The sequence below is a fragment of the Papaver somniferum genome, chromosome 5 (genome assembly GCF_003573695.1).
Source record: "Papaver somniferum cultivar HN1 chromosome 5, ASM357369v1, whole genome shotgun sequence".
Taxonomy (NCBI): domain Eukaryota; kingdom Viridiplantae; phylum Streptophyta; class Magnoliopsida; order Ranunculales; family Papaveraceae; genus Papaver; species Papaver somniferum.
The window spans coordinates 163,020,858-163,046,284 of NC_039362.1; the positions used below are offsets into that span (position 1 = coordinate 163,020,858).

The 25,427-nt window shown below is 34.3% G+C and overlaps 1 protein-coding gene across 1 annotated transcript; it reads left to right on the forward strand.

Moving 5' to 3' along the window:
- Positions 1 to 20,287: 20,287 nt before the first annotated feature.
- On the forward strand, positions 20,288 to 22,909 carry LOC113283475 (probable N-acetyltransferase HLS1). Its single transcript, XM_026532745.1, has 3 exons — positions 20,288 to 21,103; positions 21,261 to 21,478; positions 21,800 to 22,909. Exons 1-3 carry the CDS (start codon positions 20,855 to 20,857, stop codon positions 22,662 to 22,664), a joined length of 1,332 nt encoding a protein of 443 aa, XP_026388530.1. The 5' UTR covers positions 20,288 to 20,854; the 3' UTR covers positions 22,665 to 22,909.
- Positions 22,910 to 25,427: the final 2,518 nt, after the last annotated feature.

Below are 25,427 nucleotides of genomic sequence, written 5' to 3' on the forward strand. Positions count from 1 at the left end.
GCTGATAAACTTTTTTTTATCCTTCCTAATTTGAGCCCTAGGCATTTTTATTTGAGGCCTGCCACTACGAGACAAAAACAGACATTTAAAATAAAATGGCTAGTTTACTCATGATTAATAAGTGTTAATTCGGGTGATTAATTGATGTTTAATCATGTTAATCTAGAAATCAGTTAATCTTGAATCATCATCAAAACATGATTTATTTATTATTATTATTATTATTTTTTAAATCTCAACCTAGAATCGGTATACGTTCATGCACTTGAAAGCCGATTCTAGGAATCAGTTTATAAGATTTAGAACATAGACCGATTGTAAAATTCAAGAGTTTTTCTGCGATTTTTTGTTGTTGCTAGAATCAATTTACATAAATGCCCACGTAAACCGATTGTAAATCTGGGTATTTCTTCGACTGTTTTGATCATAGCTTCTTCGTCCGTTGTCGGAATGATCTCATTCTTTTTGTGTTCAATACCTATTTTCATGTTGTATAATATAAAGATAAAATATTCAGGGTTTGTGCAAAAAATTCAAACATGGTTAATAAATCGGTTGATATATGCATTAACATATACTGATTATGGTTGATGTTCATCACATCAACCCAAAATCTGTTTATATCGGTGTACTATATCTACCGATTTTTGGGAACATAAACAACTATCGATTTATGTTAATGTTTATATCAACCGATTCTGGTTGAGTTTAAGAAAAATTTGAGGAGAAATTTTAGAGATTCATAGTTAAATCATTTATGAATCCCTCTTAAAAGGAACATATTAAAAGGATTTAACTTAATCACTCGAATTGTTGTCGCCGATAAATATTTTTTGAAAACCCAAAAAAATGGAGAATTGAATTGTTTTATGATTATGTTTTAGTTTTGATTATCATGGAAACTGAAAAAAAAAGGTTTTGATTAAACATTGTTAGTAGAAATGATTTATGTTTTTTATTTGGTTTAGATGATTAGAACTATTAAGTTTGTGTAAAGGGTAATTTAGTATTTTAACACACTTAAGACACCCATTATCCTTCTTTATTGGGTAAATGAAGAAATCTGTAGGCCTCAAACTAGGAAGTTTTTCTATATCTTTCTTTTAATAAAAAAAGTGCTTATAACTATTTATTTATTAAAAAAGCAGGGACATTTTTTTTATACAACTTTCAATTTTCTTTCGTTAATAGCAATCAAATATTATAGACAACATCAGTATATCAAGAAACATAGCGAGTAACTATATATTGTAATTGTTAAAGCACTGCTCGGTTGAACCCATAAGTATTGGTATGTCAAGCTTGTTGTTAATGTTAGTTGACGACCAAAAATATTTTTTGATTCATTGTTTACCAAAGTCAGTCACGAACTAAAATTAAATGTAGGTAGTTGAGTATCCAAATCATTGAATACCATTTAATATTGAAAACATAAGATCACGAAGGCATCGACGAGAACTTCATCGACAAGGTATGTGATGACTAACTATCCCATTTACTCATTGTTTCTACCATTCTATCTTATGGGATAATGTTGCATGGCTTTAGTATATAATGACATACAAAAAAAAATTGATTTTAAGATTGTATTTGACTAATCTCTAGACTCGAACTCAAGTAATGGATGTCCAAGGACTTATCGATTCGTTTTTTTAATAAACTATGTTTACGCAAGAAGTTCCTTAAAAGCGCCAAATTACCATTGAAATCTGAAACCATCTTTTCTAGCGCGAAATGTGCAATTTGAAGATTTAGTTGTTGCAAATTTACTTAGAGTTCGCGAACTAACTTTTTGAGTTCACGAATTAGGCAATTTGAAATGTTTTCTGTTGACATCTAAATTTGCATAGAGTTCGTGAACTATGTAATCTAAGGAAAGGTTCTGAGATGTATTTAAGTTCGCGAACCTTGTTTTCCTGTTCGTGAACTGTGAGGAACTCGGTAATTACTGAACTACAATTTGCTTGATGGTTCACGGACCGGTCGAACTCACAAGCGTTGCTATCTCAAGCTTGTTTGTCAAGTTTAGTTGTCAAAACTATAAGTCTTGATTTCTAGTCCACTTATAGCTAAGTCTCGGATTATGATAGAAAGTGTAGTTGAGCATTAGACTTCACAACGTTCAGCGATTGAAGACGAAAAACTACTAAGAGGAGCTTGTGGAACTTCATCAACAAAAGGTATGTGGAGACTTGAACTCATTTATCACTCAAAATTAAGTATATCTACTCTATCTCCTGTTTGAGACAAAAGTCGTATAACTATATAGACTTCGATTATACACATTTGATATTTCGAGCTGAGATTAACTCGCTTACATATTTCTCGAAACATGTGTTGGAAAGCTTTCGATTTAAACAAGTTCATCTAATATTCTTGATGAAAGTCAAAAGATAACCATGTGAAAATCGCCTTGTAACATCTTATATGATTTGTGTGAGACAATCATTTGATGTAGACTCAGAATGTTTCGTATTAATAATTCGATCACTTGAAAATTGCTTTTAAGCTAATAGTTTGTGTGAGACTGCTATTGTCGTCTTCTAAGAATGTTTCAATAATTGAAATGGGAGTTTAGAACAAATAACCATGATTGGATATATCACAGTATGCATACTTGTATGCTAACTGTTGCAAGTTATTCCAAGTCCGGGCACCATAGTATGCATATCCGTATGCGTACTGGTTGGTTAATAAAAGCCCGGGAACTTAGTATGCATACCGGTATGCGTACTGGCGCGAGGTTCAAGTTCCGGAAATTCAACTGAGTTTGGAAGGTATGCATACCCGTTCGCATACTGGCGAACCCAAACTAAGTCCGGCTACTTAGGTATGTGTACCCGTTTGCATACTTGAGTAGGTTATGTTCTAAAATCAGTTTGTTCATGAACTAATACATTTATATATTAAGCAATGCAATCTTTTGCAAACCATGGCTATAATGTTCATGAATTGATTCGAGTGAATCAAAATCGATTTTGCTTCAACTGTGTCTTGTATACTTCTATGAGAATATATACAATTGAACAACTCTAGAACTAGTTATGGTTAAGATGAATAAGGTTGATATGAAAGTGTTCATATGGCTAACCTCGGTTAACTATTGTTGAGCCAACAAGGTGTACACATTTAGGTACGGTTACTCATATCTAAATGAAGTAATTTTTCATTTGTGTGTAACAAGCTAAGTTCGGTCTAACGGTTGAAATATATTAGATCTTACTGTTTTCTATGTAGTTGCTTGTTAAATGAAGCCAGACCCAACTGTTTCTATGTAGTTGCTTGTTATGATCTTGCTGTTTTCTATCGTGATTGAGTACTATCTTCTCTATGATTTTCTCGAGATTTAATCTCCGATAGGTAAGATAAAAAGTAGTTACAAACATCTTCGTCTCATCATTTGTGATTCCAAAACATATTGTTTCTCTACCATACGATTAAGATTATTGTGAGGTGATTGATATTACTAGGCTGTTTTTCGGGAATAGAAGTCCGGTGTATCAATTGTCTCTTGTTCACCTTGATTTATCAAAAGACGGAAACAAAACTCATAAGTATATCTGTGGGAGACAGATTTATCTATTCAATAGACTTTTCTGTGTGAGACAAATTGGTTTATCAAGTCTTCGACTTTGGGTTGTAGAAACTCTTAGTTGTGGGTGAGATCATCTAAGGGAAATCAAGTGCACAAAACCCGACGTGGTTCTAGAGGCGTAAGGAACGCGAGTGTACCTTTATCAGTGTGAGATTGGTTAGGGCTCAACTACCTTCCAGTCAGAAGTTAACTTGGAGTAGCCTAGTGTCTGTAGTGGATTAATACAGTGTAGTGTTCAAATCTGGACTAGGTCCCGGTTTTTTTTTGCATTTACGGTTTCCTCGTTAACAAAATTTTGTTGTCTGTGTTATTTCTTTTCTGCATTATATTTGTTTATATAAATGAAATATCACAGGTTGTCCATAAGTTTAATCAATTGTAAAATCCAACCTTTGGTTGTTGATTAAATTGATTTACACTTGGGTATTGGTTTTTGATACCGTTCAAGTTATTTCTTATATTCAATCGGGCTTGCAAATTCCTATTTGTTTGATTGCGGATTGAATTGATAAAGAGAGATATAACTCTTGGATATACTTTTCTTAAGATTGAGTCTGACTGTCTAGTTGATTTTCTTGAAAGTATATTGGAGTTAGTCCATACAGATTGCTAAGCGAAATATTAGGTGTGGTTGTTAGACCCCCGATTTTTCACATGCCGTAGTGAGCAAGTTAATTTTTTTCCTAATTGTGTAGAAGTTAAACTTTAGAAGCACATTTCTTTAGAAAATAATTGGTTTCCATTCATATGGATTCTATCAATGGAAAAACTTTATTGCTAGAGTATTCTAACTAAGGAAACATGTTCATCAGTTATTTTGTTTCAAGTTGATCATTTAGAAATTCCCCAAGCAATGATATTCTTTATCCATGACCATAACGATTGAGAAATTTTCAAATTCCTTAAGGAGAGTTTTCAAAACTACTGAGATTCTAGACACATGGTAGGTACGCATACCTAGTACGCGTACCCTAGACATATGAGTTCTAGAACATGGGAGGCATGCATACCTAGTACGTATACCCTAAGGTTATGAGTTCGTGAATGGAGGGGAGGTACGCATACCCAGTAGGCGTACCCCAAGAGTCCGAGTTCGTGAATGACTAATGGAACACATAACCAGTAAAGATACCCCAATATCCTGAGTTCATTGACTGGCCTATACGTATGCATACCCCTATTAATACCTATCTAGTATCAGACTAAGTAGATGCTCACAAGCTATTTCACAAGTACTTTTGTCACTGCTGCAGCTTTCATAAACACTTTTAAGTTAACTTTGTTCAATAAACCACTTCGTGTTTGTGAATCATGGTTTAAGCCTTGAGTGTCAATGAATATATTATGTTTATAAGTTCATAAGGCATATTTTTCATGAACTATCATTGTACAGGGTTCCGGAATCCTAGACCAAAGTATATATCCTTCTGTGTAATTTCAAGGCGAGCTTCTCACATGCTTACATGAATTCCTATTAAGAATTTCATCCAAACTCAGAAAGTGGTTGCTTGAATCTCAAGTTATCTTAGATTGAATTCAAAGCTACCTAGAGCTTTAAAAATCTATAAATAGAGATGCTCTTGAAACTGGAATTCTTAATCCGTGACGCTTCTATGTCCTAGTTGTTTGCTAGAGTCATCCTCTATTAAACTAGGTTCCCTATGAGAAAAATAATTAGGTTCACGACTTTAAGACTTTACTTAGGAATTCGTGAAGCCAAGTCCGACTATCTTTTACCTGATAGTTCGTGTATCCAGATCTTGTTCTTATTGATCGTTGAGGTTTTCGTCAATCTCTTATCAGGAACGAGATAGATAGAAATCACGAAGTTCTATTCGTCTCAGACTTTGTGATTCCTCAAGATAGATATCTACAACTCTTCTTCATTGATTTATTTAGATTATTCTTCAGAAGTGGTTGGTAACCAAGGCTTCACAGTTAACTAGAGTATAAGTATACCGGATTCGTGAGGTTTTCTAGCTTTTTCAATTGCCAACAGATTTCAAAGCCTTGATCTAAAAGATATAAAGGGAAATCAAATAGGATTACATGCTAGAGGCAAATTGGTATCAGAAGTCTTCACTCAGGTTGAAGCAACTTTTAGGCTGTAAAAGACGCAAGTTAAGGGAATCAATTGCGTTGAACCTTGCGAGGTTCAAGAGACATAAGGATCACAACTACAGCTGAATTTCTAGGAGGGTCAATTCGGTCTCAACTACATTTTACTCTGAAGTTTGATAATAAGCTAGTGTTTATAAGGGGTTAATACAGTTTGGTGTTCAAAGTTAGACGAGGTCCTAGGGTTTTTTTGCAGGTATAGTTTTTGTCGTTAACAAAAATTCTGGTGTCTTTCCTTTTTCACATTATATTGTTTTATTTTTAGAATATGAATAAAAAAATTAGTATGTATTCAATCTAGGTAGTTTAAGTCCTTGTTAATTGTGATCAACAACAAGAATTATTCTTGTTGAATTCGAATCTTGAAATATAAATTACAACTTCTATAATTGGCAGTATTCAGATCCTCTTGATTTGGTTACGACTAGATTGATCTTGGATATTTATCTGTGAGATCATTCCAGAACTCTTCTATATAATTAGGTTAACGACTTTATAAGTCTAGACATATTGATTCTGGAATAGAAAGAGAAAAACTTTATATACATATTGTTCAAGGATTTTAATTCAGTTCTAATTGCAATTCTATTAGATTTTGTGCATATAGGTTGCCGAACGAAAAAGTTGGTTGTGTACTTGATACCCTCTTCTTTTCACTTGGTACCCTCTCTTTTCCAGATATGTCCTAAGGTCAGTTCATACTTCCACGATAAAACCTAAATCCTTTTCGATCAGGGAACAAATTTTTAAAGTCAACTACTACAATATATCATCTCTAAAATTGCTTTAACATATTTATTAAAGTAAGGATATACCCGTAAGTTCAACATACTAAATAATAAAAAGTTACCAATTAGTGCAATGTCGAAAACACGAATTCCATTGAAACTATAATCTGTAACTCCATATAATTAAGTTGACGAAATAACTATTATATACCATTCATTTTTTGATACTTTGGTTATAATATAACGACTAGGTTACCAATACTAAAGTAATTGTAATAAACTTAACTTCGCATGTTATGTTTTTAATGAAATTAGACTTGTAAGAACAAAGATAGAACTGGAACAAGTTAAGTCTTTAGTTACTAACCTCGAACTGAAAGATGACGTCTTCATTGTCTTCAATACGTTTTCAGGTCTTCATGAGTAACTAGAACAAGTATCAAAATTTCTATGTTGCTAATCGAACATACCAAAGTTGACTTTAGTAATCTACTCAAGCGACTCAAGTTTTGGAACTAAACTTGATAACCGAACTTGACATACCAACGCTTGGTGGGTCCAACCGAGCACTTCTCTAACACATGACAAAATATAGCTTAAAGTATATTGTTATATTTTCTTATTCTAAAAATTTCCATGGGTTCCAAAAGTGATTTTAGCCTATAATATTAATCAGCTAATTTCTTAGGTGTTTATCTAATTTCAAAAAGGAATAAGAAGCGGCCCATGACCCCACATGCCCTCAATTCGATCTTTTCTTGGTAAAACATCATAATATCTTCTACTTTCATTATTATGTAGGAAATTTATGTCCAAGTAGGACGATATGATAAAATTATGGAAATTTACATATGGATTCAAAGACACTTTAAAATAATAATTTGACTCTTTCGAATTCAGTTCGTGAGTATAACAGAGTTATTGATTTCATGATATGATGAAGTCTTCTAATAATGTTATCGAATGAAAAGTTTTCTACTGTCTTAATTATATTAACAATATACTAAAAGATTTATTGTGATACCAAGAGAGAAGAAATTAAGATAAGAGAAAGTAGCGGAGAAACTTCTAATTAACCCTCTATTTTTAAAAACATAAAATATAAATAGAAACTTATAAGTTCAATAGTTGAATGACTTCCAGTGTTCCCAAATTTTAATTTGACTCTTTTGAATTCATTATGTGAGGACAAGTAAGTTATTGACTTCATCCTACATATAACAACGTTGTCGAATCCAAAATCTGTACTTTCTTGATTCGACTGACGTGCACTAAAAGTTTCTGGTGATACCAATATATAAGAAATTTACCCCGAGGAAGCAGCAGAAAAACTTCGAATCCTCTCCTTATTTTCAAAAATATAAAACAACAAAAATTACTTGAAATGGCGAGGGTGCCAAATATACCACAATCTTTTCGATATCAACCTATTTATCTGATACCTTGCATGTTCTAATATAGAAAAAGAGTGTCAAGAAGATAGAAAACCACAAGGTATAAACTTGGTATATAGTACAAGTCCGAAATCGAACCTTAACTATAGGGATCAACCTAAGTTTTTGGTTTAACATACAAGTGCAATTACTTTAATTATAACTTAACAATTATAATGCGGAGAGTAAAGTAAAAGCATACAACAATATTTTGTTAACAAGGAAACCATAAATGCAGAAAACCTCCGGACCTAGTCCAGTTTTGAGTACTTTCATAATTAAACCGCTATGTAAAGAACACTACCAACTTCGTATAGGTGAGACTAAGTAAAGTACCCATAGTTACCTAGTTTTCTCACAATCCCTGCGCCTATAACTAATCTGGCCAATGCACGTGAATCTTAATATAGAGTCCATTATTTTAAGTTGCTTCAGCCGTTTGTTAAGATTTCATGTACTCAACTCATTTTGTTCGTCTTCCAAACTGTAAAGGATTATTCTGTTTGGTAACCACTCTTCTTATCTCAAGAAGTTAATCAAATATATTCTAGTTGAGTTCACAAAGGCTCTTCCGTTTAAACTAATAAACTCTTTTGTCAGGTAAGATCTACCAATATTAGATCAACAAGTTAATCAAATCTAGGTATAAAAACTATCTGATTCGTATACTAAAGAATTCCACCAAATAATAGTTTGTCGATATAATACGATTAACAATAACAAGTCTATCAAAGATAAAACAGATCTATTCGAATCCCAATCGATCAAGTTTGTGCATGAACAAAATCACAAAGATGCGAAACCAATAAGAAATCTTATTGTCTTCAAATCTTCTTTTGTACCTGCGCAACTAAACTTGATTCCAACTTATGATCAATCACGCACAAAACAGAGTCTGTTAATAAAGGATAATCACAATTCAATGTCAGATCTACAAACAGATCTGAACTACCGGTAAAATCTTGATAGTTTGAGTGACCTTATGTTAGAATAGTAATCTCTGAAGAATAATCAAACCAGGTACAATCAAGAGTTAACAACTGCTGGTCAATCAAATCAATAATCGAAAACTAAAATAACAATGCAATTCTAGTTTCCCAATAAAGGTACTAGTATTCTTGATCCAAATGAAGTCTTTAAACTAGCGGAAGGAAAAGATTTCACCTAATTAGGTTACTCTCCTCTCCAAGAAAATATTACGAATAATACTATTAGTCAGCTACATCAGTGACTACAAAGATGAAGTGCCTGCCCCAGGATAAGTTTGTAATAAGAACAAACTTCACTATTTATAGACCAAGGTAGTTTGGATACCAATGCATTTCCATAACCGAAAATATTCTCAAGATGTACAATAAAACACCTAAATTCGATTTTGTCTAATATCCAACTATGTAACCGAAATTCCTCTTGGACAACCGAATATTAACTAACACTTAACTAATATATCTTTCCAGAGATATGTTTTGCTTGCTGGTAAAACAAAGCATATACATTCGAAAATCTCAAAAAGATTCTCAAACATTTCGGTTTTGGGATCTCACCTTGGTATCAAGCAATATCTTTGAACAATGAATAGATTAGATTTTAGCTCATGTACAAATTACTCATTATGTCGACATTTCGAACTTTCCTATTTTGCAAAAAAAATCACGCAAACCAGTGTACTTGACTAGAGAAGTCGGTTTTGCATATTGGGATCGGTTCAACCATGAATCCTAGTATAGGTAGCGATTGGTTTTTTATAGACTCAAAACATAAGTAATGATCGGTTCTACCTTGATTCCCTTTATAGGTTAGGATTGGTCCAACCTTAGATCTTCAATGAAAACCGGACCATCAATCCTATTGATTTCTTTTAACTACGAAACAAGTTCGTAAGTCTAGTTCCTTAAACTCATGTAGTTAATTATAGTTTTCCAGGTATGAAATAAATCCTAAGTTATTTATACAATCTAGTAACAAGTCACAAAGATTATGTCGATGTCGCAATTACAAAGTTCAAAAGATAAGCATTATAACTTCGTAGTAGTATACCAATATAAAACATTCATAACTATTGGTATAATCCTTGACATTTTGAGCATAACAAGATGATCAAGTCTGTAATACTAAAGTTTCATGTATATAACTTCGCATTTCATGTTTTCAATCAAAACGACTTGAAATTAACGATGTATAATTGGAAACAAGTCAAGTCTTGTATTAGTAACCTTGAGTAGAAGGATGATGTCTTTGCTGATGTCGATACATCTTCAGGTCTTCAGAGTAATACTTGTATGCTCAAAATTCCTAGACTTCCTAGTCTAACCTAACGAAGTTGACTCTAGTAGTTCTATTCAAGCGACTCTTGAGTTTTGATACTAAAATATGACAACCAACCTTGACATACCAACGTTTGGCGGGTTCAACCGAGAAATGCTCTAACATTACTTATAAGTTGAGTGGCTGAGTCACTCAAACGATTGCTGATGTTCCCGAGTCTTAATTTGATTCTTCCAACATCAGTCTGTGGATATAAGTGAGCTATTGATTTCATATTATGAGGAAGTCCTGTAACAACGTTATCGGATCAACAGTTTGTACTATGATTCGAATTAGAGTACACTAAAAGGTTTATGATGATACTACGAAAGAAGAAAATGAGATAAGAGAAAATGGCGGAAAAAAACTAATGCTACCTACATTTCCAACAACAGAAAACAAAAATTAAAACTTGTATGTAGAATGGTTGAACACTCAAACGACTTCTGGTGTACCCAAGTGGAACGAAGAAAACACGGTGCAACAAAAATATGATAAATATCATCCTAAGGATCAAAAATTACATAAGTCGATTTTATACCTCCGGCAGGTGTTATTGGTGTCAACTCAACGATGGATGCTGGAGTTTAAAAATTTAAACAAAATTAGGATTTCAATATAATGTCAGGCTTTTAAAACGACGTTATTGAACTTAAGGCGCAAAATTACGTAGATGATTCCCCTGATTAAGAATTACATGGCTTTCAGACACTAATAATTTGTATATACTATTCCTTTTTATCGATAAAGAATTTGGCGCTTACGAGTTTCGAACACAGGTCACTGGTTGGTTTTTTCCCGAGTTGGATATATTATTTATGTTCGAGTAACATTAGTTCATGTTTAGCTTATGTTTGCACATCCAGGTAAACACTATGTTCAATCTTCGAAAGTGTCCAATATTTATAGGCTAATATTCCAAATGTATTTGTCCTAACCGCCAGTCTTAATAAATAAAAATAAAATAATCAATGGATAAAAAATTTAGTAACGAAGAGTTCGAATTCAAATTACTGGTATCATCCACAACTTTACGATAATAATATAATAACATATTCAATTTTATAAACCATATATTGTTGCGCCAAAGCCTGTGGAAGCGTTAGGTTTGCACTACTACGAGGTATCTCAATATCGCCAAGAACACAATCACACACACAAGAAGAACAAGTATTTAACGAGGTTGAATCCTCGTGAAGGAATAAGCAATTTTATATATCACCGTACAGGTTGGAATATACAAAGCCTTAGACGAGAAGAAGAGAACTCTTACTTAGTTCTGATGTGTTTTCTCTAGTTCTCTCTATGGCTATTTATACGTATCAATAAGGATGGACACATTCCTTAATAAGGATTACTTTTTTACAAGTATAGGGTTTCCTAACCTAACTCTAAGAGACAAACCTCTTAAGTTGATATACTTAGGACACTAGTAATTGGTTTCCCAAACCAACTAGATTTCCTAATCTAGTCCTTGACCATCCTACCAGGAAATCTAGTCCTTGACCATCCTACCAACATATATTACACGAAATACTGATTATACTCCCTTCGTCCCTCTATACAAAGGCGGAGTTTTCAGTTTTTATAATCCCATTAGATAGGCGAGACTCCAATTTCAAGATGATTTTTTTTCTTCTAATATATGTCATTCTTCCTTGTAATATAGATAATCATGTTAAGAATGAGACAAATTAAGGGTTAAATAAAAACAAAATAAAAAAAGATATCCAGGAAATCAAAATAGCTTTTAATCTAAAAGATTTCCTAAATTCTTCCTTTACATAGGAACGAAGGAGATATGTTTTTCTTTTCTTAATAAAATTTAAACGATAGCGTACTTGGAACTAATATTTTGGGGATATATTCGTATTACAAAGCTCTACATACTCACAAAAACTAAACGCATTTCAAAACGTACGACTTCACCATCTACTAAGTTAAAAATTAACCGTCGAAAATCAATCAATTTTCAACTGTTAAAATTAACTTTAGTAGATGACGAGGTTTGATATTTTGGAATAGAGCTTATTATTTGAGCATATACAGGTTTCTTAATAAGCAGATCATATTAGAGTGTGAGGGAATATTAAGTGTGACGAAATCCTCTCTCCTTATATCTACTCTTTTTGGAGACACAGCGACTGTATAGAGTTTTATATTTGATGTGTTCTTAAAACTCAAAATAACTTAAAATGTAATTTTTATTCGATCAAAAAGGTTAAGAAAAGTTAAAACCGAAACTTAGGTCTCGATATAGAGGTAGAAATGGGAACTTCCGAGCATGGTCCTCTAACCAAAGCATGTAATTGGCCACGTGGGACTTCTGGTTCCCCAAACCGTTCCAAAACAATATGCTTACTGTAATAATTCGGTAGCCCATCTTAAACCAACAATAATTGGTGTGTAGTAGTAACTGATAATAGGATCGCAAACCCCAACATCAAATTGTAGAGGAAAGATTAAAGGTTTGTTAGCGGTGCCATGCATAGTGTTGAAAAGTGAAGGTTTGTTCATCGACTTAAGAATCAGGGACGTCCGCAATCTTTTAGTTCAAATAGTAGATATTAACACAGAGTAATTTTGGCATAATTCGAAATGAATCTAGTCTTTTTCTGATGCCAAATTTAGTTTCAAACAAAATGTGCATGCTACTTATATATAAAGATTAAACAATGACATGAACCTAGCTTAGCTAGGTTATTAATGCAGAGAATGAGAGTCAACTTGTGCTACTACTGAAACTCGTTATTTAGTACTTAGTCTCTCCCTAAGCTGACAATTTCCTGTTATTAACTGTTAATTAGTATTAACATGTTTACCGATGATAAATGTCGGATTATTCTCGCCAGACCACGTGACATCCAAATTTCTTATGAATTTCCTAATCTTTGGAAGTATTGTATCATCCCCTTTAAAATGTTCATACTCCGTGTGGATTAAATCCTAGACAAAAAAATACTAAGTGTTGAAATTAGAGGGTAAGGAGATTGCGAACAAGGGGACATAATCGTTTCTATTATCACACCGAGGTTATTGTCTTTGTTTTTGTTTCTCATTGTTTGTTTTGCTACGTGTCGAATGTCGCTAGATCTGGTTTTCGTTTTTACGAGTAGATTATCTTAATCATGATACCAGTGATATCCAACTAATAATACGTTAATCGATTTAGGTTTCTTTAAAACAACATGGTGTGTGTGTGGTCCTGTCTTTCTGATTTCCAGTTCAGTGACTTCATTTCGAGCATTTTAATATAAGTATTGTACGAAGAACCTTAGTGTTAATTGGCTGCTTCGGAATGGTGGGAGCTGAATATTAGGGTTCTTGAGCTATCATCACGATATTATTCTTTCTCTATAGAGAATAACGAGATTTCTTGCTGCGCAAGGAAAATGGATTCTTGATTGAATCCAAGGACCACATAAGAACCAGCTGTCAGCAATTTATTAGTTGTGGTAGTTGACATTTGGCAAATCAAATGTCAGCAATTTCTCTTTCGGTGGTTTCGTACTATACAATCAAATTTAGTCCGCCAAATTAAAAAAGAGAGAAAAGAAAAAAACGAAATGAATCTCCATTTTTCTCCCTCCTTTGTACATTTTCTTCTTTTCGTGGTTTATTTAATACAAGTTCTCTCTTATTGATCTGTATAATATTTTCTTTACTGGTAGCTGGTAGGGGAAAAGAAACCCTATAAACACCTTCTAAATGAAACGATCAGGCATTTGGCATTGCAGAATGCGGATACAAAAAATGCAAGCAGGTAGTGCCTTTGCTTTTGCAATTAGGCATTTGGCATTGCGGACACAAGATCTGCTATCAGATCGGAAAGGATCTCTATAACTTTATCTAGAATGGGCGGTTCTTTGTCTACAACAAATCACAAACTTTCGATCAACATGAATTAAACAATTCCTAGGGCTCATAAACTGCATACATCCACCGGGCATGGAGGTGATTAGAATCTAGCCCCTAATTTGTTTCATTCATTGAAAACTACTCCATGATCACTTTTCTAACTTGTAGTAAATATTATTGGCTTTGTTTTGAACTTTTGGTTGTTTTCTTAATGAACTACTTACTAGCTAGGGTCAAAGTCTCAAAGAGTTAGGTATTTCCTGTAAAAGTTAGCAGTCGAAATCACTTACTAATTTCGTGTAAGTTTAACGCTAACCAAGACACATTATTTATAATGCTCATTGCTCATCTACCAAACGGAATACATGATTTAAGTTTAATTAAAATGAAAAAACAAAACAAAAAACAAAAGTTAGTTTGGAAAATTGGAAGTACTTAAATCTTTGAAAACAAAACGGAAAGACTTGAAAAACCTTAATGACATTGTCAAACTAATATCAGAACAAGAAATAATTTGGATTCTTAATGAGTTATGATTTTTGTAAAGGGATATTCTTCTCCTGTCTAAGCTATTTAAATTCACACCAAATCAATATAATATGGATTATAGAAGATGATGATGAAATCAACGACTTGGAACCAATTTTTAAAAATCCGATGTGGTCGTTTTCCCAAGTAAGAAAGAGACAATAAACATCAACGACCCACATACACTCACCTCGCTTACTTTATAACCAAACTTTGTCCGTAACGTGTCCACTTCCCACTTAATCTTTGCTTTCTCCCTAAAACACTTTCGACTAATCTTGTTCACACTAATAAACACTAAATATCAAATAATTTTAAGAGCAAAGTCCTAGTTTGGCTGAATCGAGATCGTTAATCATCTTCACTAATCACATTACATAACTTAAACAGTGGTTCTAGATTGACCCCCAAAAAAACCGAAAAAAAATCCCGTGAGGGGATCAGACAAACGAGGATAATGCCCTCCAGCATTGGAATTATAAGGGAAGGAACGGGTTCCGTGGCTGTGAGTTACGGTAGAAATTTCGGGATTTTCTCACGGTATATAAAGCATTTTCGTAACTTAAAAGGAAAATTCGGGTTTCACGCCTTGAATTGATTCGGTCATGTAAGGAATCATGACGGGTTCTCTGACGATCCGATACGGTTTGGATACTTGGATTCTATGTCTAAGTCTACTATATATAGGGGTTTTGGTTGTCGTTTTTGTGGGTTTGGCCTTTTAAAAAAAAAAACAAATTGTTATCTTCGTCGTATTTGTTTTCATAGTTTTAGCTTTCCGGAGGCGTTCGTCGGGTGTTATATGTCGGCTTTCTCTATTTTTTTGTGTTAAAATAAATAATTATCCCCCACTATATCTCATATGTTGTTTGCAGATGATTGTTTCATCCTTTGTAAGGTTATTATTTTTGAAGTCAAAAATATTTCATGGTTATTACATATGTTTTGTGATGCTTCTGACCAGTGTGTAAATTTCGAGAAGTCAGGAATTTATTTTAATAAAAAAATGCAGGGTAAGCATTGTAAAATCTTAGCTAAGATCTTGAAAGTTAAACACATTCCAAAGAATGAAAAATACTTAGGTTCTCTTTATGTTCGGGGCTCTAAACTTCGAACCATTATTAGAAAAAGCCTATAACTTTTAAGTGGGTGGAGATCCAAGATACTTGCGCAACCGGGAAGAACTTTTCTCATTAACTATAGTCATTCAGTTTACCTTTAATTTGTCATGCCGAATAAATTTTTGGACAAGGTTGATAAAACTCAGCAGGATTTTTGGTGGACCAAAAAAGATCCCAAAAAAGCAGTTTACTCCAACGCCTGAGAATCTATATGTTTAGCAAAATCTCAAGGCGGTTTAGGTTGCAATAGTGAAGTCAGAATTTTCGAACATAGATGATTACTGGATGTAAGTATAGTTATCTGAGAACGTTCTAACCCTCCAAGGCTAGTGAAAGAAACTACTAAAGATAATTTCTCTTGGGATTTTCATAAATTACATAATTATTTTAAGCAAAAAATGGTCAATAAGATTAGCTCAGCTTATATTAAAAATGATGGTAAGATATTTTCCACTGACAAGGAACTAAAAAGGGTTGCTCACCCGCAAATCTGCCTATTCTCTTATATCAGTTGCTGTCAGTAGACATAGCACTTGTTGTTGGAAGATGTTATGGAGATTCAAATATCTCATTATTTGTTTGGAAAATTTTGTTGATGGTTTATCTTTGAATGCAAAAATAACATGTTTTTCAAGAGAGTCCAGTATGCAATATGTGCTATGTAATTCAGGAGCAGCTGAATCCAGTAGTCATTTATTTATAAATTTCCATTTGGTTAGAGATGTTTGGTTCACTTTAAATATCCCATTATAATGGGAATTTTCTTGAATGAGGTTATGAATGTGGGTTAAGGATGATTTGAAATATTGGGTACAAATACCAGTATCTCAACATGGTGCATACGAAAATATAGAAATTTTGTCATGTCTGAAAATATAAAATCAGATCACTTATCCCTGCGAATCAAGTGAAGAGACAACCCACACAATGAAATATCTCATTTCCAAATACTATTGCACAATAGAGAGTTAATCCAGTTACTCTCAAAATTCAAAATTTGAATTCAATCACTCATACTGGAAATATTTATTATCAAGTTGATGCGTCCTTTAAGAAAAAAAAAATAGGGAAATTTGGGATTGGGGTTGTACAATTTAGAAATGAAGTAATTAATGATACACATTTGATTCAGGTTGGACCACATGACCAGATGCAGCAGAACCACCAACAATTCAATTAACGGTGACTTAAGCAAGAGATTTACATGAGAAAAAATCATAGCTTTTTTGTGACTACAACAATGGGGTGTTTTTCATCAATAATATGCCTAACTTTTGTTTTTGACTAGCTACTAATATTTTGATAGACATTCGGAAAATTTTTGTGTTTTTTGAGTCTATCAAAATGTCTTTTGTTAATAAAAATGTAAATAGGTGTGCAGGTAATTAGTGACAAAATATGCTAGAAAGTATAAAGATAGATGTACACATATACATCGCTATTCGAGGAGTAATAAAAAGCAGATTATAGACTGCTTGAAAATAAAAGTATAATATCTCATTTATCAAAAAAAAAGTATCAGTGAAATTTTCGAGTTGCTACATTAGGAGTTGAAGTATAGGCTAATTTACATATAAAGATTATCCCGAGTAAGGTTTTAATTTGGTAATTCACATGACATGACAAGAACATTTTCGCAAGAATGAGCCCATGCTATTTCTAAACTAGTTCAGGTGGTGGTTAGATATAACTGATTTACCAAGCACAAAGCCTTTTAGTCCCAAAAAAATTAGGGTAGGATAGACGTGAAAGCCAAGATATTAACCAAGAGAACGACTCGCCTCACTTTTCTCAGCATGGCTATCGCAAATAAGGTAACTCCTCAACGTTATATCTTTTATTTTTCATCTCATGAGAGATGATGATATGGATGAATTTTACATCAGCTCGCTAAGCCAGTCACTGCCTTCTCCTTTTATCCTGGCTGGGGACAGGCTGTGCAGGAAAAAGATACACATACGAAGTTGATCCTTGGAGCTTTTTGCGCCAGGGGTTCACTTTTTTCGGCATAGGGTAAGGGTGTTAGCCATCTCCCCATCTAGCATGAGTTTAGGTGTTCGCAGGTTAAGGCCATCTCACAAAGGGGTACTCACGCCAATACATATTGTCCCAACAAGCAACAACGTCTCAAGTAGAACCAACAATTCAAGCCCTAAAATCAGCAATTCAAGCCAATCACGGCAAGAGAAGCACGAGCACCAGTGAAAAATTATTCCAAATGGATACATTATACGTGCAACTAATAGAACTCACCATGGTATAATATATGAACTGGAGAATATCTTACATATGAAAGGACATATTATTTCTGGATATACATAAATATAGTAATGGTTGAAACTTCACATCATAATTCTTCGTAACATCATAGAATGTTGTATCTTAATATAATATAAGGTTTATAATAATAACTATTGAAATAGAATGATATAAACGAAATTATGATTTTTGGTATATATGATGTTTTTAGAATCCTTCAAAACGGTCGAACCATATAACCAATTAACAAGTCACATTTTCGGTGTTATTCGACACTGATTAAATTATTGACTTGGTAAATTTTCTTTGAGGTTGTTCTAATTTTTGTACCTATGGGCTAGATTTGGCTTCTATATTAGACAAAAAGAGTTGTCTATTCCTCTTTTCTATTTCCCTTTCCAGATATATTTTGAATGCCAACTAATAGCGAGATAGTTTCGCTGAATGGTTACGCGTAAAAAAGATCACCTTTTCGACGTTTAGTTCAGCGCCGAGTGGAATATTCTACGATATCTGCGCTGTTCCAATCAGTGGAAGGTAAAAAAAAATATTTATTCAGCATAGCCTTGCTGTTTGGTTCTGCAACTAGTACGGTAGAATAGAATTGCCATAACACTTAGAAAGTTATTCTAGCTGACGTGAACTTCCAAGCTAGACGTTAGATTGGAAAGCCACAAAACTAAGCATAAGAGTAAAATTGTCATTCCCTGATATCGAATCCCTACCATGAATTTGCCGGTGAAAGAATGATATTGACTCCCACCACATAACATTTGAAGTTGATCACGAAAAACGAATCTGGAGGATAAAGATAACTCAACCCGTTAGTTAGGTATATTCGTCTATAATTAATTTTAGATTAACAGCTAGCTATCAATACGCCGCTTACGAAAACTTTTCCAGTAAATGAGGGCGTAAGCCGCCTTTGCAGGTCAACAACTCGAAAGTACAGATCAGTAAGCTATCAGAGTACCAGCTGGTTGGATTGACAGATGGATCTGTCAGGAAGAAGTTTCAGTCAAAAAGGTCAGAGTGTTATCCATACGGAATATCTCGTATGTTGCGTGCATACACCCCATTAAGTGTGCATGCAAAATATGTTTAAACTACACAGTCTAGTTATGTACTAGTGTGCACAGTCAATATACCATGCATGCCGTACCCAAAAAATGACCATATATTTTTCATCGGTCAAAATCGAATAATTTGGTATGGGGATGATCCGTCCAGTTTGTTTTTAAACACTGTTTCACAAACAATTAAGGCTCGTTCGACTAGTCTGGTCACTGGTGCAAAAAATTGTAGTCTAGCTTTGGTATAAGTAAAAGGTAAGAACGAACAATTTAGAAGCACTACAACTACCAAATTGTTCAATTTGAGAAGAACTGAACTAAAATATCCACCATTTTTTGTTTTGGATATCCATTTCATTAGCAACACCTAGACTAAAAATACCTTTTTCTATAGATTTCTATATCACCGAACTGATAGAAAAAAGCTTTAAATTTAAGAATGGAAAGCTACCGAAGCAGACCCATTTGATCTTTTAATAGTAAAACCCTAATTTCAGATATAGTTAATACACATGAATAGTGAGTACTGGCCACTGGGGGTGGGTGTAGCAACTAGCAACTACGATGGTGATTGATGATGATCGGATGATAATTAACTGTTGATGGGCATGACATGGATAGATGAACAGGATGTGGATGGATGTAGATATCCTATTTGAGAAATGGGACCCAGTATGCAATGATTATTGAAGTGGGTCAATGAAAATGAATAAAATCAAAACGGCTAAAAAACTTAAAACAGAAAAGAAGATGATCGTGAAGAGACTGCGCGCAGTTATAGCCGCCATTTTTCTTTTTCTTTACCTCTTTCTTTTCGTGATCATTAATACGAGTACGATTAAAACATTTAATCTTATTATTAATTTCTTAGAGAGAGAGATAAAGTGACGAATGATGGTTTTAAAGTAATAGCCGTAAAGAAAATAGTGAGAAATATCAATCATCTTCTTAAAGATGATAATAAACTAGAGTGTCGTAATTTGAATGATTAGTTATAACAAATAAATATATTATTAGTCATGGAAGTGATTAGTAGTAGTAGTGGATTGAGTTAGTGGAGTGTGTTTTCTAATGATTTTAATTTCTTCTTTAGCTTACGATTGTTGGTTTACCTATAATTAATTAATTAAGCATTATGCAACTTCTCTGAAACAAACATAAAAAAGAAAGAAAAAAGATAAAGGACACTTCATTTGCTAGCTATAGTGTGGGAGATATCTATAAATCTAAGCACATTCTTAAGACGTTCTTAAGAAGAGAATTACAGTCATACAATTATTAGAGTCATCTAGATTTTATCAGATTTTAAAGGGTGTTTATATATATTTTGTTAAGTGTTTTGTCAAAATTTTCTGCTATAGTTTAATCTCGCCTGTAGACTATAGACTCTATAGACTGTGATCTCTCTTTCTTTCTAGACTCCAAGCTTTCTCTCTCTTTCTCTATTAAGTCTACTACTCTTCTAAAACTAATCTAATCTCTATAGGGGGTTTGAGTAGGTGTTGCTTTCTCTACACGTGATTCAAATTAAGTGTTTAAACTTCAAACTAAGTTTCTCTTGGAATGGCTGCACCATCATCATCTTAATTCATCAGTTTAATCCACCCCACCCCACAGCTCAATAACCCCACCCTTCATCTCTCCTGGATAATCTTCTATTTAAGTTCAAGACTCTCACTCACACTTTTCACAGTCCACATGGATCAACTTAACAAACTATAAGGAGGAGTCAAAGAGATACAAAGAGCGAGAGAAAATTTATACACTTAGAAATTCAGTTTTAAGTTCATTAGTTTCTGTCGGCTGCAGCTAGTGTAGGTTATATTACATCTAATTGATGGGTGAAATGATAAAAATCTTAGGTTGGGATGATTTGATGATGATGAAGAAGATGGTGAGAGATGTTAGTAAACAAGAAAGAGTTATAATTATTAGAGAGTATGATGAAGAAAAAGATAAGTTAAATGTACAAGAAATGGAAAGAAAATGTGAAGTTGGTCCTACCAACGGTGAAACTTCTCTCTACACAGATGATTTAGGTGACCCTATTTCTCGTATTCGCCATTCTCCTAATTTCCTCATGCTGGTAAGGATAACTATAACCCTTTCTTTAAGTTCCATCATTTTCTTTTTAATCTTTTTGTCCCTGTTTTTTTTTTCTCAATGCGGGAGTGGGTTCTTCTTGAGTACATGTATTTTGCTGTTAACTAGTTTCTTTCTTTCTTTCTTTTTTACTATATCAGGTAGCTGAAATGGAGACTGAGAATGATCAAAAAGAGATAGTGGGTCTAATTAGAGGCTGCATCAAAACTGTTACATGCGGTAAAAAACTCTCTAGGAATGGTAAAAATGGTAACGGAAATGATATCATCATCAACAGCAATATTCAAGGCAATAAGTTCATTCCTGTTTATACTAAACTCGCATATATCTTGGGATTGCGCGTTTCTTCTTCTCACAGGTACTACTTTTTGTTCCAATCTTAAACCCTTCTTTCAATAAAACTCACATTTCTTATAAACAATCCTCTTTTACTTACACATCGTTTACACGTGCGGACGCAAACAAAGATAATCTAAACCAGGGTTAGTTTTTGATCAGCATCTGAATCAGGAATATCCTTCGGTTGACATGTTTTTAATACTGAAAAAAACAATGATTTCTTGATCATCATAATATGGGCCATAGAATCTGATGTAACGAGTGTAAGAAGAAGTGTACTACTCATAGCTGTTGCCTGTTTATTTATCAAGCGTTTTCTTTTTTTTTTTCCGGGTTTCAGGCGAATGGGTATCGGGTTGAAGCTGGTCACCCGACTAGAGAACTGGTTCGCTGAAAACGGGGCAGAATATTCTTACATGGCCACCGAGAAAGACAATGAAGCTTCAGTTAAGCTCTTTACAGAACGATGTGGGTATTCAAAGTTTCGGGTACCATCCGTATTAGTCCAACCCGTATTTGCTCATCGTATCCGGATCTTAAAAAGAATCCAAATCTTTCGTTTACCAACATCTGAAGCCGAGAAGCTATACCGTGCTCGGTTCTCCACAACTGAGTTTTTTCCTCGTGACATAGATTCAATTCTCAACAATACACTTAACCTAGGAACATACTTGGCCGTTCCACACGGTACGTTTCCGTCTTCATCATGGCCTGGAACTGATAAATTCTTACGTAACCCACCGAAATCATGGTCTATATTGAGCATATGGAATACGAAAGAAGTATTCATGTTAGAAGTTCGGGGAGCATCGCGAACAAGACGTGCTTTAGCAAAGACGACAAGAATTATGGACAAGGCTTTGCCCTGGTTGGGTATACCATCCGTGCCACAATTGTTTAGGCCGTTTGGATCTCACTTTTTGTATGGTTTAGGCGGAGAAGGGCCTTCATCAGTGAACTTGATGAAAGGATTATGCGGGTTCGCACATAACTTGGCCAAAGAAAGTGGGTGTAGCGTAGTAGCAACAGAAGTATCAAGTTGTGACCCATTGAGATTAGGGATTCCAAACTGGAAGAGGTTGTCATTAGAAGAAGATCTTTGGTGTATCAAGAGATTGGGTGAAGATTATAGTGACGGGTCTATTGGAGATTGGACAAAATCACCACCTGGAATTTCTATATTTGTTGATCCTCGACAAGTTTAGTGACTTAAAAAGCATAGAGGACAAGAAAAGTTGAACGAAAAAGAGTTTCTTTTTCCTTTTCTTTTCCTTTTGGAGAGTTTTAGTTTGTCTCTTTTGAAACTCTCTTCTTTTTTCTTTTTTGTTATTAGTGTTATAGTGAAGCTTCTAGTGCTGATTTCAGTGTAACCGTTGTAATGATGATATATATGGATAGATATAAAGCACAAGTAACAGTGGAGGAATTAGGAATTTAGCATCCTTCTTAATATTATGCGGTGCCCATTTTGGCTTACTGTGTTGTTTTTATCTTCAAAGAAATGCAATTTCACACTTAAGCAACTGGCATGGGCACTCAAATGAGCAAGCCATTGATATGCAGCTGCACCAATTGACACAATCAGCTTAAACGAACGCTTCATCGTTCATCCTCTCAAAGGCACTGCATACGCTGAAAGGCTGTGTATCCCATCATGTCTAGGCTAGTCAAAGTGTAGTATCGTTTGTATGAAATCAAAATTTTGACCTAGGTTTTGAGGTTAAAAGATCGAAATCCTATAACACCAAACTACTGAAACAGGAGAGAACTTGAGGAAAGAGCGTGTCTGCAACATCATCCTGACGTGCGTGTTTTAGTTCTTCCCTGAATGTGTCAAACAATTTCTTTCCTGAGAACCCAAAGCCCTAATCCCTTTCACTCAATCATTACTTGTGTTTTCATTACTAGCATTCTCTGCATTTACAAGTTCATATGCAACATTTGTAACCTCATAATCTCAAAAAACATCACCAAGAAAAATTTTCCGACTAGAACCAAGTTGTTTCATTCCATCTTCTCGTAACTAAACAAAATCAGCACTGCTGAAGTTCATTACAACCCCATCAATACCAAGTTGAACAACTTACATACCCATTCAAATCGTTACACATTCAAAGTTCAAAATAACCAAAATAACCAATCCAAACATTACAACTTTGAATTAACAAAAAGACACACCAAACTGAATTCTTCATACTTGTGTACTGCTTGTCACTACCAATTGCACTAAATTCACAACCATTCTTACAAGCTTCAGAAACCTAGAACCTACCAGGAAAATACCTTTGATACTTCTTCATATTCACAGTGACCGCATTCTCAAAGGAAAGCAAACAACACCCGAAAGAAAGAAAAACCACTTTACAAACTACTACCACCACCTGCAGGAAGATTAAGAGGAATATGAGAGATTATTGGAATTACCATTGTGCAAAAAACTTGTTGACCATCTTCAAGATCTGCTCAAATTCTGAAGATTCGGCTAATTCCAATACCCATGAAGAGATGACTAATAGCCATCTTCGTCAGAGTCCCAATCCTCCTCTTCTCGGAACCACTCATCAGCACTTTCAGAAGATGTAGGAGATGTGTTATCAGATGATGGAGTACTCTCAACATCATCATCATCACTTCCATATTGATATTCATCGGATTCATCTTCCAGGGTCTCTTCACTGTCAATGCTACTCTCCCCTTCTCGCATGGTTCTGGCATAAATTTTGGGATTGGATAGTTCGAAATAAAATCTGCTTCTTAACCTCCTTCCATGATACTCATCCATCATTGCCTTATCCGCTGCAACATCTGAATCCAGATCACTGGTATTCACCTCCTCCACTTCATATTCCATATCATCTCCTGAAGCTTCAGAATCCTCATATGTTGCACTCCCATACCTTTTGCACTCCGAATGCTTCTCCTCCCACTCTTCCCCCTTCCTTTGATCATAAGACAGGAATTTTGGCTTCCATGCAGCAAATTTGCATTCATATTTCTCCTCCTCCATCCGACGCCTCTGTTCTTCCTCTTCTCATTGACGGGCTAATTCTCGACTGCGATGATCTATCTACGCTTGAATGTGATCTATCAAACTCTGAAGATCACTGGTACCCATTGTTGAAACAAGATTCTTCGCTTGTTCAAAAGTGTTTGAAGAATGGGGATTTTCAGGATTATTGGCAGCACCATTGTTTTGAACATTTTCATTACCTTGATCATCCATCTCTTAAACCTATTATATTTTTCCTAACTCTTTCCTCTTCTGATATAAACAACAAATTTTTTTGCTCTGAATATACTAATTCTTCCCACAAAACCCCTTTTAAAGAACCCATAATGCATATTCATTGCCATTTATGACACTTGGTTAAGCGTCATGTCGCTTTGTTTACCACGCCTATTCAAGGCCATGCGTATGGTTTAATCCCTACAGACCATAATTACCTTATAAAACCCTATTTTCAACATCTAATTCCATCCTGTATCACTAATTCTTATGGAACTGCTATTAAGGGAGTATCTGGTTGGTCATCTAACATTGATATGCATATTTGGGGTCTAATTAAGACTTTATGTTTTATGCAGATTAGAAGAATGTAGTATCAGTTGAGAGGCACCATTGCGGTCTGGGGCATGTCTGCCAGATGGGTTACTAGTCCTAAAACCAATTCTATGCCATCTATTGAACCACAACAAACCCTTCAGATCCATCAACTTCAACCTAAATTCCACCCCCCATTCCCATCTTTACTATCCATTTTACTTCCCCACTTCCATTATTACCTTTGGAAGTTTGTACTACCATACCTATGTCCATCTAATAAAAGACAAACCCATTAATTATCCACCTACCACATACTACATTGGACCTCACCACCCTTCTCTACCCCAGGAAATCCAACAATGTATTATTGGGTTTGTCATCACTTGGATTTCTTATCATCGAACTCACGTGAACATCTCAAATC

What these genes read in the sequence shown, in the direction of transcription:
- LOC113283475 (XM_026532745.1), top strand. Translation starts at nt 20,855, where the DNA reads ATGGGTGAAATGATAAAAATCTTAGGTTGGGATGATTTGATGATGATG. An exon ending in CTCCTAATTTCCTCATGCTG is followed by an intron (nt 21,104 to 21,260) that starts GTAAGGATAACT and finishes TTACTATATCAG; the next exon opens with GTAGCTGAAATGGAGACTGA. An exon ending in CGCGTTTCTTCTTCTCACAG is followed by an intron (nt 21,479 to 21,799) that starts GTACTACTTTTT and finishes TCCGGGTTTCAG; the next exon opens with GCGAATGGGTATCGGGTTGA.